The sequence below is a fragment of the Trachinotus anak genome, unplaced genomic scaffold, assembly GCF_046630095.1.
Source record: "Trachinotus anak isolate AG129_WGS33_773 ecotype Australia unplaced genomic scaffold, CSIRO_AGI_Tana_v1 ptg000031l, whole genome shotgun sequence".
Classification (NCBI taxonomy): domain Eukaryota; kingdom Metazoa; phylum Chordata; class Actinopteri; order Carangiformes; family Carangidae; genus Trachinotus; species Trachinotus anak.
In genome coordinates this window covers 4,043,552-4,057,676 of record NW_027273882.1, presented here as the reverse complement: position 1 = coordinate 4,057,676, position 14,125 = coordinate 4,043,552, and the positions used below count along the sequence as shown (strand labels likewise).

At 39.6% G+C, this 14,125-nt stretch overlaps 1 protein-coding gene across 1 annotated transcript in view; it reads left to right on the top strand.

The window, feature by feature from the left end:
• scara5 (scavenger receptor class A, member 5 (putative)) overlaps positions 1 to 14,125 on the top strand; it is an 81,447-nt gene that overhangs the window by 43,320 nt on the left and 24,002 nt on the right. Inside the window, exons 8-9 of the mRNA XM_071467554.1 lie at positions 7,553 to 7,633; positions 11,748 to 11,855. Of these exons, the coding sequence (XP_071323655.1) occupies positions 7,553 to 7,633; positions 11,748 to 11,855 (189 nt within the window). The remainder of the gene's footprint in view (positions 1 to 7,552; positions 7,634 to 11,747; positions 11,856 to 14,125) is intronic.

Below are 14,125 nucleotides of genomic sequence, written 5' to 3'. Positions count from 1 at the left end.
TGTTGGGACACAAATATGAAATCATTAGGAAGAAATTCTATCAGGCAGACTCCAAACAGATTGTGTTCAGATTTTTGACACTTACTTCAATAAACAACTTGATGCAACATCAGTCAACTGGAAGAGCCCCACTCCAATACACGCCAATAATTTCCAGCAGTTCAATCCAAAAGTGATTACAGGGCCTCTCCGCTCATTTATAATTGCACTTTCATGACTTGTAAGACACAGATTAAAAGGTCAGTGCAGCAGGAGCCAGAATTTCCTCATTTTTAGTCTCTAGTACGGGTGAAACTGCAACTCCTTCAATTCCCAGTGTCATTTATAAGACCATTGCTGCCCGGTAAATGCCTCCATCTATCAAACTCCACTCTCAGTTTGTAACACAGGCTCTCTGTGCAAGGAGTCTCAAAGCCCAATCTATGATACAGTAACATTCAGATAATAATGGAACCTACTAGGCCTGCCCCAGAGGTAGGATTTTCAGTCGACTGAGAGTCACCACTTATAATCAATGCATCGACCGCAGCCGGGTCTTATCTATAATTTCCATTTATCTGTATTTTTAGTTTCCGCACAGTCACACAAAGTAAAACTCAGCATCTTAGTCACAGCTCAGGTATGAAATCCGGCCGCACTGAGTGTCTCTCCTACCGGGCTGCTGACAGCACTGTCAGCTGGACGCCGGAGATGAGAGCATCAGAGCGGCCAACAGAAACAAGCCGTACTGTCCTGCCTTGTTTTGTCCAGTGTTGTGCTGCGCTCTGTTTCCATCCCCCATCTCTACTTTCATTCAAGTTTGTTTTTAAGGTTTGGTCATTTGAAGCTAAAACTTGATTAGTAAAGTGTACAACCTGCCACAGTGTTGCTCCATCATTGCTTTGTGAGGCAACTAAAATAAAATAAAGCGCAGTGAACTCATCAACTTTTAGGGGACAACCCTAGAAAGACCTACATCAAGTTTCTTTGCTTTGTGCTCTCTACATTTTAACTAGTATGAGCTCACTACATAGGCTGTTGTAGTTCTCCACAGAGTCCATGGAGTCTCCACTTTTTAAAATGCATTAAGCTAAATAGTCAAACTGCCAGACAGCAAAACAGTTCAGATTTCAAATGTAAGAAGCCAAGGAAGGACATGCTAAGTGTGTGTGCCAGTACTGTGGAGAAAACATTGTGATATTGGTGAAATGGCATGACTACATAACTGTGAGTCCTTGCCCACACTGAGTGGTATTCCCCTCTCTCTTTTCTTCTCATGGTCTGTGCCATATTTTTGTTCCTCCTCCTCCTCCTCCCTCCTCTTGTTTTTCATTTCTCCACTCTTCTCCTCGATGGACATCACTATGTTAAGTGTCTGTCTGTGTGTGTCTGTTTGTGGGTATATGTGAGAGAAAATGAAAATGAGTGAGTGCTCATATGCATATGAGCTTCCTCTGTGCATGTGTGTACAGAGCTTCGCAGGTATTCAGTTCATATGCAGTGGTTAAGTTTAAATAACTTAGACTAAATGATTACAGCTGTAATCCATGTCACCGTTTGTCTGTCCGACCTGTAGCTTTACTGTAAGACTCTCACTGCTCTCATAGAGTCATATTTGGCTGCAGCAGAAGCTTTAAAAACTGTACAAAGTCAGCACCAAACAGCAGACTGACAAAGTTAACAACTCTCTGGTGGAGCATTTAGCAGCTGAAGAGCTGGATATTTCCCTCAGGAGCTGGTAGAGACCAAAAACAGACCTAAATGAGGTTTCATATTGGACTTAAATTCATCAGGTGGAGAGAAACACGACTTGAACTGAATGAGTGTGTCGCTCCATAACTGCTGGATGTGTAGATAAGCAGCAGTTTTCTCACAAGTTCACCATGTCGTGTTCACAGCTTGTTTCTGCTGCTGCGAGAGGCCAAAAAAGAAAACAGTCGCCACAGTTGTGAGCTCAAGGAAAAACTGCAATCATGACAAATAGCATTGTTAACATGTGGTTTTAGGTGGAGAACTAAAATACTTGGTGATGGTTATGGAGAGATTGAGTTTGTTGTTAACTGGAGCGAACGCTGACATGCACCATAGTCTGAAGTGTAGATGTCAAATGTTTTACACGTCCATCTACCACCTGCACCTGTATTCTCCCTTTTTAATACCTTAGAATAACGTCACACTACTTTCAAATTAAGCCAATGAAATAAAATGACACACATGTACAGTACTTCTTCATATACATAGCACAGCTGTGTCGCCATCTTGACAGTTAATTTGTGTGCTGTTATGGCTAGCTAGTTATTTTATTGGACTGTCACCGTCTTGTCAACATATTTAATTTTCATATTCACTAAAAACACAGAAACAATTGCAACATTTGGATCAGAAGGCAAAGACTTGTGCCATTTTTTTTTTTCTCATTTTCATTTTTTAAAATTTGTTCAACTCATTTCACAATTCAACCTCAAGTCGCGTCAGGAGACTATACAACTTGACACTTGACAGATGTGCGGTAAAATTAAGATTTATCATCCAAAAAAAGACAAAAACACTGAGTCACAGGGGTTTTCCGTGCAGCATCAGTGACGCGCAGGTTTGGATACATGATCTGTTGTTGCTGAGCGCTGCTCTGCTGCAGGCCGAGATTGTTCTTAGTCATATGTTACAAATTGATCTGAGCTGAGCTGAGGCCTGGAAACGTTTACTGCCTCAGTGTCCTCTGATGACTATTAATGTACATTTTGAGTGGCATGTTTGTTTAACTAGTGAAGAGTTCCCCGGCTCAGTTAAGGCTGGCTTACACACACACACACACACGCACACACACACACACACAAACTGACACATTTTCCAACAGTTGAAATATATTTTTGCAAAAGAAAAAAAACATCAATAAGCTTGGGAACTAAGTGATGTTAGCATTTTTTTCCTGCTGAGTTTATGTCCATGTTTTCCTTGGATTTGTCCACATCTAGACATAATAACGTCCTTGTTGTTTGCACTGCAGGTGATTCTTTTCTCTCATTTTCTGGGAAAGGTCTCACCCTTATTCCTCAGGGAAATGTCAGTTTTTCTAACATATATTTATCTCTAACTGTTGTATCTCCATCTGTTGTTCAAGAGTGGGAGGTTCCTTTCTAAACCAGTTTTCAGTTGTTGCTTTTTTTGCAGGAAAATGATTAAATGTTAAATTTAAGTGATTAAATGTACAGTAAAGTTCTGATAATCTGAGCCCATAGGTCGTTGGTGGTCGTTGGTCGTAGTAATTATGAAAAAGGGGAAAGTGCAGTGACGTAGTTTATAGAGCAACAAAGTCCACGTCAGGAGGAGGTTGTGGTGGATGGATGGGTCAACAAAACTCAGGAATATGACACAGAAGAGTGGTGTTTGATTCCCATGAGAAAGTAGTAGTTTATGTTGTTTCTATTACCCATGACCATTAATCATGATGTTATCATTGTAACCATGACAACAAAGATCTTCTAATGTTGAGGAAGTACGTATTTTAACCCTAATCACCATCTTTTTGAAAACCAAACCAAGAAGTTTTTGTGCCTAAACCTAACCAAGCCATGACTGTTATTATAGTAACCATGGCGACCATAATCTGCGTGTTTATTATTGTAATCATGACTTTGTAGAAACACTGAACTAAACCTGAACTACACCCCCTTCCATTTGTAACGAACATATTATCCCATCTGTTCATTGTTAGAACATCCTGTATCCTCAAATGGCAAAAACCCTGATAATGCCTTTCAGTCTTTCATCATAGTGATGAATTTAACAACACGCCCCTTATCTCCTCATACATTTAACATACACTCTGTGGCATCACAGTGATGTGACCTGTGCTAGACTGTGGGACGAAGACGAGCTCGCTGCTCTGTTGCTCCACTCCACGGTGGAGTTGTTATGCAAACTGGATGTTGGATGAAGGCTCAGCACTCTTCAGCAGTGTTATATTCTTGGACTCGGTGCTGTCAGATGTGTTCATGCTGATCCTGGAGGGGCCACTCAGCTTGTTATTGTTGAAGCACTGTCAGCTGAATGAACACGAAGGACTCTGAGAGCCAAGAGATTAATAATGTGAAGTTCTGCTAAAACAAACTATTAACTTCAGGACCACCAGGGTGAACTGTCTTTTCTGAAGCTGAGGCATGCAGACAGATGCATGCATACACACATTTTTGTGTAACAACACTTGTGAGGTCCCTCCAGATGAGTTTTACCGAATTAAAACCTTGAAATCAGACAATTAGAAGTGTTGATGGCTTTTAATAAGTGGTAATGAAAGGCATACTTTACTTTAGGAATGAAATATCTGGACATTGTGTAAGGTGACATTAGTAAACTTCATTTTAAGGAAAAGTGTTGAAATAGGTTCAACCATTACTGAGTGAGTCCAGCTGACTCTCAGTGAAAGGTCCACTCACTGCTGTTTAAGAAAAACCTTTGCTGTTGAACTCCACAGACCACAGATGATTACATCCATAGCCAACATCACAACAGAAGAAAGATGTGTGGACAAATGAGGAGAACTATACCGTCTCAGTTGGCCGATATTAGCAGCAGATGTCTTCATGGGACTCCAAATTTCTACACAACCTTTTGGATGGACTTTTGAGAACTGCTGACTTTTCATGTAGCGAAGAGCAGACAAAATTTGGTGCAGACATTTATTGTTCCTAATTAGGACTGTCAGCTCAGCATTAACACATTTATTATGATGGGATTAAGGACAAAGCATAATGTGTTTTTTTTCTTTAATTGTGTTAATCGCATGCTGCCAAAGATTCTTTATTTTACACCGTCACTGATGCTGTTACCAAAGATTATAGAGCGCTGCTTTCTAGAAACTTGGGCTGCTACTATTTTGACCCTTTGATGCACCCATACTTGTTGTCAAGCTGCCAAGATACTTTCTGGCAACTCATGTCTATAGGAGCTAAAGGGGGGCAGTTGTGGTCTGCATAAAGGGGTGTGTCAGGAGACCTAAAGTGTTTAAATCCAGTGCCTGAATCATCGTTGGTGAAGATCAAATGAGTTGGAAAATAAAAATATAACTATAACTTAACCGGAGCTCGTCTTGACAACACATAACTGACAGTTAATTACTAATCGTAATTAAGAAAAAATGAATCGTTTGACAGCCCTATTCCTAACAGATGTATCCTAATGATGGTGATCACATGGTGTCTATCTTTAGTATCGAACTGGTCACCGTGGCATTTAGCACAGATATTCATGTTTCCACAGGATCAACTGTAATAACTTTTGATGTTTCCATCAAAGCTATGTTAATGTTGCTGCTCTGTTAATCTGTTGAAGGTAAAAATTCTCACAGAGCCACAATCATGGCTCCAGGCTGTTGTTCTCTAGAAATGGTGGCGTTTTTCTGTTACAGCTGTGCCAACACACAACACAAATATAGAACATTTCTCAATAGTGAAATTTACAGAGTTTGACTAACTCTAGGGAAAACAGATGAGACAGAACAGTTGCATCCTGGTCAAATTGCAACTTGTTTCAAACAGACGAAGCACTGTCACGATGAAGCCACATTTGACTAAGTAATTTCTTGTGTTTTCATTGGCTGATGGAAGATGCAGCATATTTTTAAATTAATGGGTCCTACTGTAATGTTCACAGACGCCCGAAATCTGTCGCAGTTTAAGTTTGACATGAGCTGGAACTGAAGTGGATAAGAAACTGTGAATCAAAGGGTAACATTGAATTTTTCAGGGGGGTTGTCTCTGCACAAAGGCGATCAATGGGAAACAACACTTTGTAAATGAGGCTAATATTCATGCACATTTACCTTTTGGCAAAAATAAATCCTTACCCTGAACTTAGAATTAACTACGGCAGCTAACCATTGTTCTGAAGATTATTTTCCCAAATAATTAATAATAATTTGACTTTTAAAATATCAGAAAACAGTTTTCAAAAGCTCTTAGACAAAAACAGAAAATCCTGCCAATTAAGCTTTTTTTCTGTTGTTATTGCTGTGTTTCTGATTTCTGTTCAACTAATTAATCAATCAAGTGTCCAGGATAGCCTTCAGCTTGTGCTCCTGTCCTCGACACCGAAGCACATACACGTGGGTTAGTAGAGCCACCGTCTCCCCTCCTGATGTGACCCTAATCACAGTCTCATGACCTGCTGTTACCAGTTAAGTGGATGCATTTGTGAAGCATCAGCAGGCAGATCTGTATCTCAGAGTCGGTCTACGGCTTCTCACCATCAGAAACCCGCAAATGAAGAACTTTAGAGCTCTGAAGTATCGGAGGTGCTGGACATGTGCTGGACAATAACAAGCCCTGAATTTCTGAGCAGTCCCACAAGCTGTGTTAAACATGTGGCTCCCATTGTGGCCAGACCTCTCTCTCTTACTCTCTCTCTCTCTCCCTGTCTTTCACTCACTATTTGGCTTTTTTTCACTCACCCTCTCCAAATACAACAAACTTTTGGATTGAATCCATAGACCAGTTGTAAGGCCCAGTTTTGCCTTCATTCTGTGTGTCTGTGTGTATGTGTGTGTGTGTGTGTGTGTGTGTGTGTGTGTGTGTGTGTGTTTGTATATGTGTATCATGACTTTGAAAATATCATTATCTGCAGGAACTAGAGGCTCACATGCTTCTCCGTGAGACAAATTTCTGTCCCATGTTGAAAATGTACAAGATTCCTGCCTGCCATAACATTGGCAACACCTCTGATGATTAACGCTCCACCTTGTCGTAATAACAAAGAGACTCAGTGCAGACCGAGGCCTCTCATATTTCTACCTTTATTGATTCCAAACAAAACCCTCTTGCATCTTCCCCAAATATAAAACTCACTCTTTCCAGTTTTCATGGGAATTAAAGCTCCTCTCATTGGTGTCTAAAAGAGCAAAAAAAGTTTGTTTTTCATTGTCAACTCATTTTCAAGCCAGACCCCTAAGCTGTCACCCACATCTTAAGGTTGTTCAGCAATTATATAAACTGAATTTAATTTTAATGTGAATTCATATGAATGAGGTGAAACAAAGTGGTCAGTCTGAATAGTTTTCATGGACATGTTAAAAATTACTGTTTTAGTTTAAGACAGCACTTTAAAGTAAAAGAATTGAGACCATAAAGCAGCTTTTGTGCAAATTCTACTTAAAAACTAAAACCTGTACAACTCTGCAACCTTTTCACTCTGAAGAGCTCGCCAGTAAATTCTTGTTCAGTTTCCAGTTTGCCAAAATTTCATGGTGCAATAAGTAAAGCTGGAGTAAAGCTGTGTGTCGAGATGAACATCTGTCCTGAGGGTTTGAAAATATCTTAACTACATCCCAAAATGTATCCACTGGTACTGTTACTGAGCCTTTTGTATTTATTACCAACGTCCCCCATAAATCAGCAAGAGACCAAAAGGTTTCCTGTTTGTTGCTACATCAGTTCATATGGGTCCATCTAAACAGAGACTGTGTAAAGGACTCATACTATCAGCGACAGATTTTGAAGCGGCATTTGCATTGTTTGCATCATACGCTTTGTGCACTATGTCGTCAACTCTGATCTTTTTTTTTTTTTCCTTCTCTCTGCAGGGCCTCCAGGACCAAAGGGGGAGAAGGGTGACACTGGACCCCTTGGGCCCACCGGAGCGCCTGGGTTGACTGGCTTGAGAGGTGGGTACAACCAAATGGTCAAAATGCTCCAGTAGAAAATGGTCAAATGCTCCAGTAGAATTCATGTTCAGGCTTCTCACTGACAACCCCTGTAATACTGGCAATATACGTGACAAATATTAAAACAAGGTTAAGCAGTTATGTACTGTATCCAGTACACAGTACTAAGACAGTATATAATCATTGTACGAATCTAAGACTATTGTAAACTTTACTGTAACTGACTAAATTCTGTAGTGTAATTATCTGTTTTATTGTTAAACCTGTTTTAATCAGGTGTTTTTATATTTGCTGCAACATTTAACCTACTGTCTTGACCAGGTCTCCATTGCAAAAGAAGTTTCCATCCTCGATGGGAATCGCCTAGTTATATAATGGTTAAACAAAAAAGATATAAGCTACAATATATACTGTATCATCATTTTTGAGCTTTTGCTTTGAAAACAGCAAAATCATGACATTCTCAGATCCTCAGACTTGTGTGTTGATGATGATTTTAGGATGTGGAACAGGAGTCAGACAAACTTAACATCGGGAAAGGTTGAAAACCTCCGACCTCAAGTGTTAACGCAGTATTTACCACATGTACTGTGGAATTTATTGGGATGGCTCACTCAAATGAATGTGTTGCCAACCAGGTGCATTTAAAAATGCAGCTTGGCTTTTTGCATAGTTTGGAAAAATAACTTCCTTAATCTGAATTTTGTTCATGAATTCAATGCCGCAAACCTCTGCGGTGTTGTCTGCAAACAAATCCTGGAAACGCTGTGGAATTACAGCTCTGGCAGCATCTTACTTCGATCTCTGTGACACATGTAAGAAAGTAGGGATCAGTGATTCCACAGAACTACTGGAGGATTAAACCGTTTATCATTTAATGAAAGTGAGATGATGAAATGTCAACATCAAGAAATGTGTGATTTACACCCTTGAGTTTTTGGACTGGGATGGTTTTTGGATGAGTTTTACAATCCCATTGGCCATAAAATGTACCTGCCCCATAAATGTCTAAAGTAAACATCGCATTTTGAGTTGCAAGCCTTTTTTTCTATAACAGCATTTAGGTTTAAGTGGCCTAAAAGTTGAGAATCTACCTCTTACACAAAGCAGACATTGGCCAATGTCTTGACATAGCCCTGCTTTTGTGATTACATTCAGTTACATTTATAACACAGTGAGCAGAGACAATAAAAGGGCAATAAATTCACTTAGGAAAACAAAGCACTAGACTTTGGATAGTGATTTATTTTCAGACAGGGTGTGGACAGGGCCAGTGGGACGTGTCATCCATCTTTGTCTTGCAGGTAATTCCCCTGTAAACCACAGCATGTATCCAGGCAGAACTGGCACATCATTACCATTAAAAGACTATTTTTCATCGATACTGTAAAATAAAAACAACAACATGTGAACAACAATGTAATTCCAGATGTTTTCAGACCCCCTCCAGCTTGGTACCTCTTGAGTCATCACCCTCCCCCCTCCCCTGTCATCATCCATCCCGCATTCCCTGGCCGATGAACTGCAACTCTCACATGATGTTTCCAAGAAGCATTATCTTTCTGCTGAAAGGGAGGAACCCCTCCCCACACCTCCACCCATAGTTCCAGGAATAAGTGCATAAAAAGATTTTTTAACTGCAGGGGGGAAAAGAAAAAGCCTCTTTATTAGTTAACATAAAAACACTGAAAAGTGAATGGACCAACCCCCACCCAGCCCAAGACCAACACATCGACAAAACAGAACTACCCCCAATGTTCAGCAAGATCCTGCCTTTAGTGGCAGCAGTCGACTCTCAGGAAAGAGGATTTTTAATCAGCACTCTTGTTGGTGATGAACAGTCACAGGCCATAAGCAATGCATTCTGTATTAGATGTGATCTATTTTATCTTTAACTTATTAATAAAAAGAATTCCAGCCCAGAACATCTCCAAAAACAGCATTTAAGCCATGAGACATTAAAGGTCCCATATTGTATTAAGTGAGATGTCCATGTCTTTTTTTATTATATAGCAGGTCTAGGTTCTATATTAATACTGTGAAAGTATCAAAGAGCTCAGTCCACAGAGAAATGCACACAGCCTGTATTCAGAAACTGAATCTTAAAACGAGCTGTCGGGACTTCTGTAACTTTGTGATGTCACAACAAAGCAGTCTCTGCTCTCACTCATGTCCCAAGCACAGCCCACCTGGATCCACCATCCAACCTTACAGGATACCTGCCTTACCTGAAATCTCCTATAATTGTATTTCAATCACTCAGAAAACAGTCAGCCAATCAGAAGAGAGGTTCAGAGCTATATAATTCAATATAAGCTAAATTACACTTTCTTTATGATAAAGAAACTTTATCTGAAAAATAATAAACATATTATAGTATATAAAATGGCAAAAAACACAAATTAACTCATATTCAATTGGAGGTCTTCACAGCCTGATCTGGGCCCATGAAGAAGACCTGAAAACCTCAGCCCAACTTGTGTAGAAGACATGACCTGAAATAAAACAGAGAACAGTCTTTCTCTGTTTTATTTCAGGTTTGTAATAGACTCAAATCAAAACACTGCTAACCTGAAAAGACCCAGACATAGATCAGGAGCATGATGTCTCATAAAGTAACATGTTGGTAGATGAACAGTATCATGGGTAGTTCATAGTTAAAAGGTCAAGAAAGTTTTTTTGCATGGTCTTTTGAAAGAACTAAGTGAGGATATGTTGATTTTTATCTTTATGTGGTGATGTGACGAGGACAATTCAGTTTGTTTTGAATGTTTTATATTTAAATGTTTTACATATTTATTGAGGATAACTGTCAAATCAAGTAGGTGAGGCTACATTTATAATCAAAAGTATTCATATTTTCAGTAACACTAGAGCTAGATATTTTTAAAATGGTAAAAAGAAATAGCCAACTTGATATAGAGGCTGGGATGCTTTATGGGTAAACCAGTGTAATTAATAGCATTAACAGAAATTGAGTGAATTTTTGATGATAAAAAAATGTGCCCATTCTATTAGCACCCCCACGATACAATCTGTTTGTAATTCAGCACATGTACTCCTATTACTCCATTTGCAATGAAGCCAGAGGAATCTGTCATCACATCCAGCAGCTAAAAATCCTCTTGGACTCGTTGAATGATCTAGTTGGACTGTCCTGCAGAACACAAAGACCACTTCTGCACCAGCTCCAAAATGTGATTGATAGCATTTTTCCAACAATTTTTTGAGAAGGTAATTATTAACAGGAAACCACAGACAACATGACACCAGCCATCATCGGTTTATTTTCTGTTTCTGGCTCTAAAGCATCCTGTCTCATTATTTCATTCAGATTGCTGAGCAGTCACAACAGTGTAATCAGAGCATGTCAGAGTACGCTGACAAGACTTTGGTCACTTCAGCAGTGCAATCAACAACTCATTACCACATTAATTTTGAGACATTTCAGTGTGATTACTGTAAACAAATGCTCTCATTGTGCACCACGGGGTAGAAGAAATCTGATGGATTTCCTTTATGGAGCAAAAGATGGTGCTTTTCCTCCAGCGTCAGGAAGCTGTCAGGGAGCGAGGCATTGGCAGATTGACAGACCAACGTTAGCATCATTTCCAACATTGCTGTATCTTCTTTAGATCATGTCAGGCTGGGGAGGGAAGACAAATTCTTATATCATTGCCCCTTGTTTTAAAATTGCTGTTGCAATGAAGTTTGCAAAGTCTGCAAGTCAAAGTCAAAACCCTCCTTTCAAATTGCTTTCAAAAGCAACCCCTCTAGTTCACAGACTGGAATTGAATTTGATGCTTTCCACTTCAAATGCAGATTAGAAAGTTTCAAAATTTTTATTTTTTTAATGGAACCAATCACAACCAACTCCAGCAGTGATGTATTTAGTGCAGTTTCTCTAAAACTGTCAGGAAAAAGAAACATCTGCACCCAACTGTTTTGATCACATGCATGTAACAGATTAAAGCAGATAAAAGCTGCAATAGTTAAGGCACTGGTATTGGTGTCATAGCTCATGTCGAGGAGAAGCTGATGACTTATATTGCTGCATGTTATGACCAGACCAGTTTTCCAGTCATTTACTGATCTGTATGTATTTGTGTTTCAGGTTTTACAGGAGAGAAAGGCTTGCAGGGCCCTCGTGGTGGGAAAGGGTCGGCTGGGGTCGAAGGTGTTCAGGGAGAAAAAGGAGACATTGGACCTGCTGGACCTAGAGGTATGGTCATGTATCTCATATTATTCAGTACATGTTTTTTATAATCTTATTTATAGTGTTTCTAATTTTTACTGATTTCATCACCATTTAAAGCCGACCTGATCTCTTGATACAAAACACAAACATAGAGCACAGATTACTTAACAATCTGAGGACAATATAATAATCATAACCTAGAAAATATGTAGGAGGTTGTGTGCTTTATGGGGCAACGGCACATTAAAGTGAGGCACCCACCCAGCAGCATGTTATTCATAAGTTTAAAAAAAAAAAGCTTGTTACTCCTTGCAGTCTTGCACAACTCACAGTTGAGTCTTGTCAACATGTTCACAGCTCAAATCATTTCAGACTTGCAACCAGACAGAATCAGATCTCAAACGGCGGCAAGAAATGTTGGCTTGTTCACCAAAGTGAAAAAGTTCTTTACTGGGAATTCTTCACCACAACCGAATCTTTCACACTTCTTACATCACTAACAGGTGGCACTGTTTTCTTTCAATGTTTAGTCATGGAAGCTAAAATTGCTTAATGATCCATATCTTCTCTGCAGAAACAACTGCCTGTGCTTATCAAATCAGTTTTCAGCTCTCTCAAACGAGTTGGTGCAAGAAAATATTTTACTATGTGCAATCATAAGTATTCATTAAGCATCATAAACACTTCAGAATTACTCTTTGTAATACCACAGTTTGACAGTTAGGAACAACAAAGATTAAAAATTATCCCAGAGGTGTATTATCACTGTTTTTGTGCCATTTGGGAGGCAGAGTGGGACTCTAATGTGCATCCATTTGAGCCCAAAATGTGGAAACCTTAACAACTCTCCCAGCAAATGCACCTAATGAGCAACTTTTAATGAAACTGTGCACCATCTTAGAGCATTATATCCAGTTCCCCTAAATACACCTATGATTTTAACTTGATATAAGGATCCTTAAGATACCTGCCTGCACGTTCATCTACTGATCAGCTGTCTCTTCCTTCTATCGCACCATAAACCCTTTGTAGTTTTATTACTGGCCCCCCATTCATCAGGCTATCATTTTAAAAGACTCCAAATCTACCATGAAATTAGTGCATAGATAATTGTCACCTGTGAGTTGAGAAACAGGCACTAAAATTAATGTAAGTCACATTGTGGATTCATAAATCACCTTGAGTGGAGGATGTTGTTGTTGTCAAAGGTGCAGTGACCTATAGACTCTCAGAGCAATCACTCATCCAGTTATGGGATATGAATTTTCTTGAGGGTTCATGCATCTTTGAGAGTTCAAGAAGGCTAACACGTCTTATGTGTGATGCAAAAATTCAGAATAAGCATTTAACAGGGTCAAGGCAGCTCAGTGTATCATTATGTGCTGTCAAGGAACATTCATTTTTTCTGATTTACCAGTCGTTTTCCATTGCTCTGCAAATTTATATTACTTTGACACGAGCATACGCATTTTCCAAGTTTTTTCCCTCCTCTCCATCCACTCCATCCATCCATTTATCCAGACCGGTCTATATCTACATCAACTTGTGGGGTGTTGATATTTCCAGTCTGGCGTCACCAGCTGGACAGTGCCAATGACAACTAAAACACACTAAGACACACACACACACACACACACACACAGAGCTCTTTGGAAGAAATCATAGCCGTGACTAACATGATAAGGCACTGCAGTCTTTCTTGTGTCAGCATGTCGTTGTGTATGTATGTGTCAAGCCAACAGCTGTTGCCAGTCAGAGTTGGGTTTGGCTGAAGTGTCCAGTGTTGGAGTCCCACAGAGCCTGTTTTGGCCCGAAGCTCTCAAAACCTTTAACCAGGCTGATCTGTTGGCGTCTGTGTGCGTGCATGCACTCAGTTGTTATGGCTCAACACTCAGAACCAGACTTCACTTAACTTTTGGTGATTTTTTTCATATTGATTATGATTCCTTCCACCCACACTGTTCATGGCTAAGCAGAGAGCTAAACGCACATCTGGTAAAAGCTGAAGACAGTAGTTGGTCTATGAGTTTTTAATGGGGGTAGTTGTGAATCTGTGAAAGAAGTACAGGAAAGCAAATATCATTAAAAAACCGGAGATGTCATACTCAGCTGGAAACATGCTAGAGATAGTCAGTCACAGCAGCTAACTGTCAGTGATCAGGCTCATTAGCTCAAATGCTAACAGGATTATAATGACTGTAGCATCCATTTCCTGTCTCGTCTCTTTGCTCCCTCCACTATAAAGCTTGTAACTGATCAAAGGTGCAAATTTCCAATTATTTATTTATTAATGT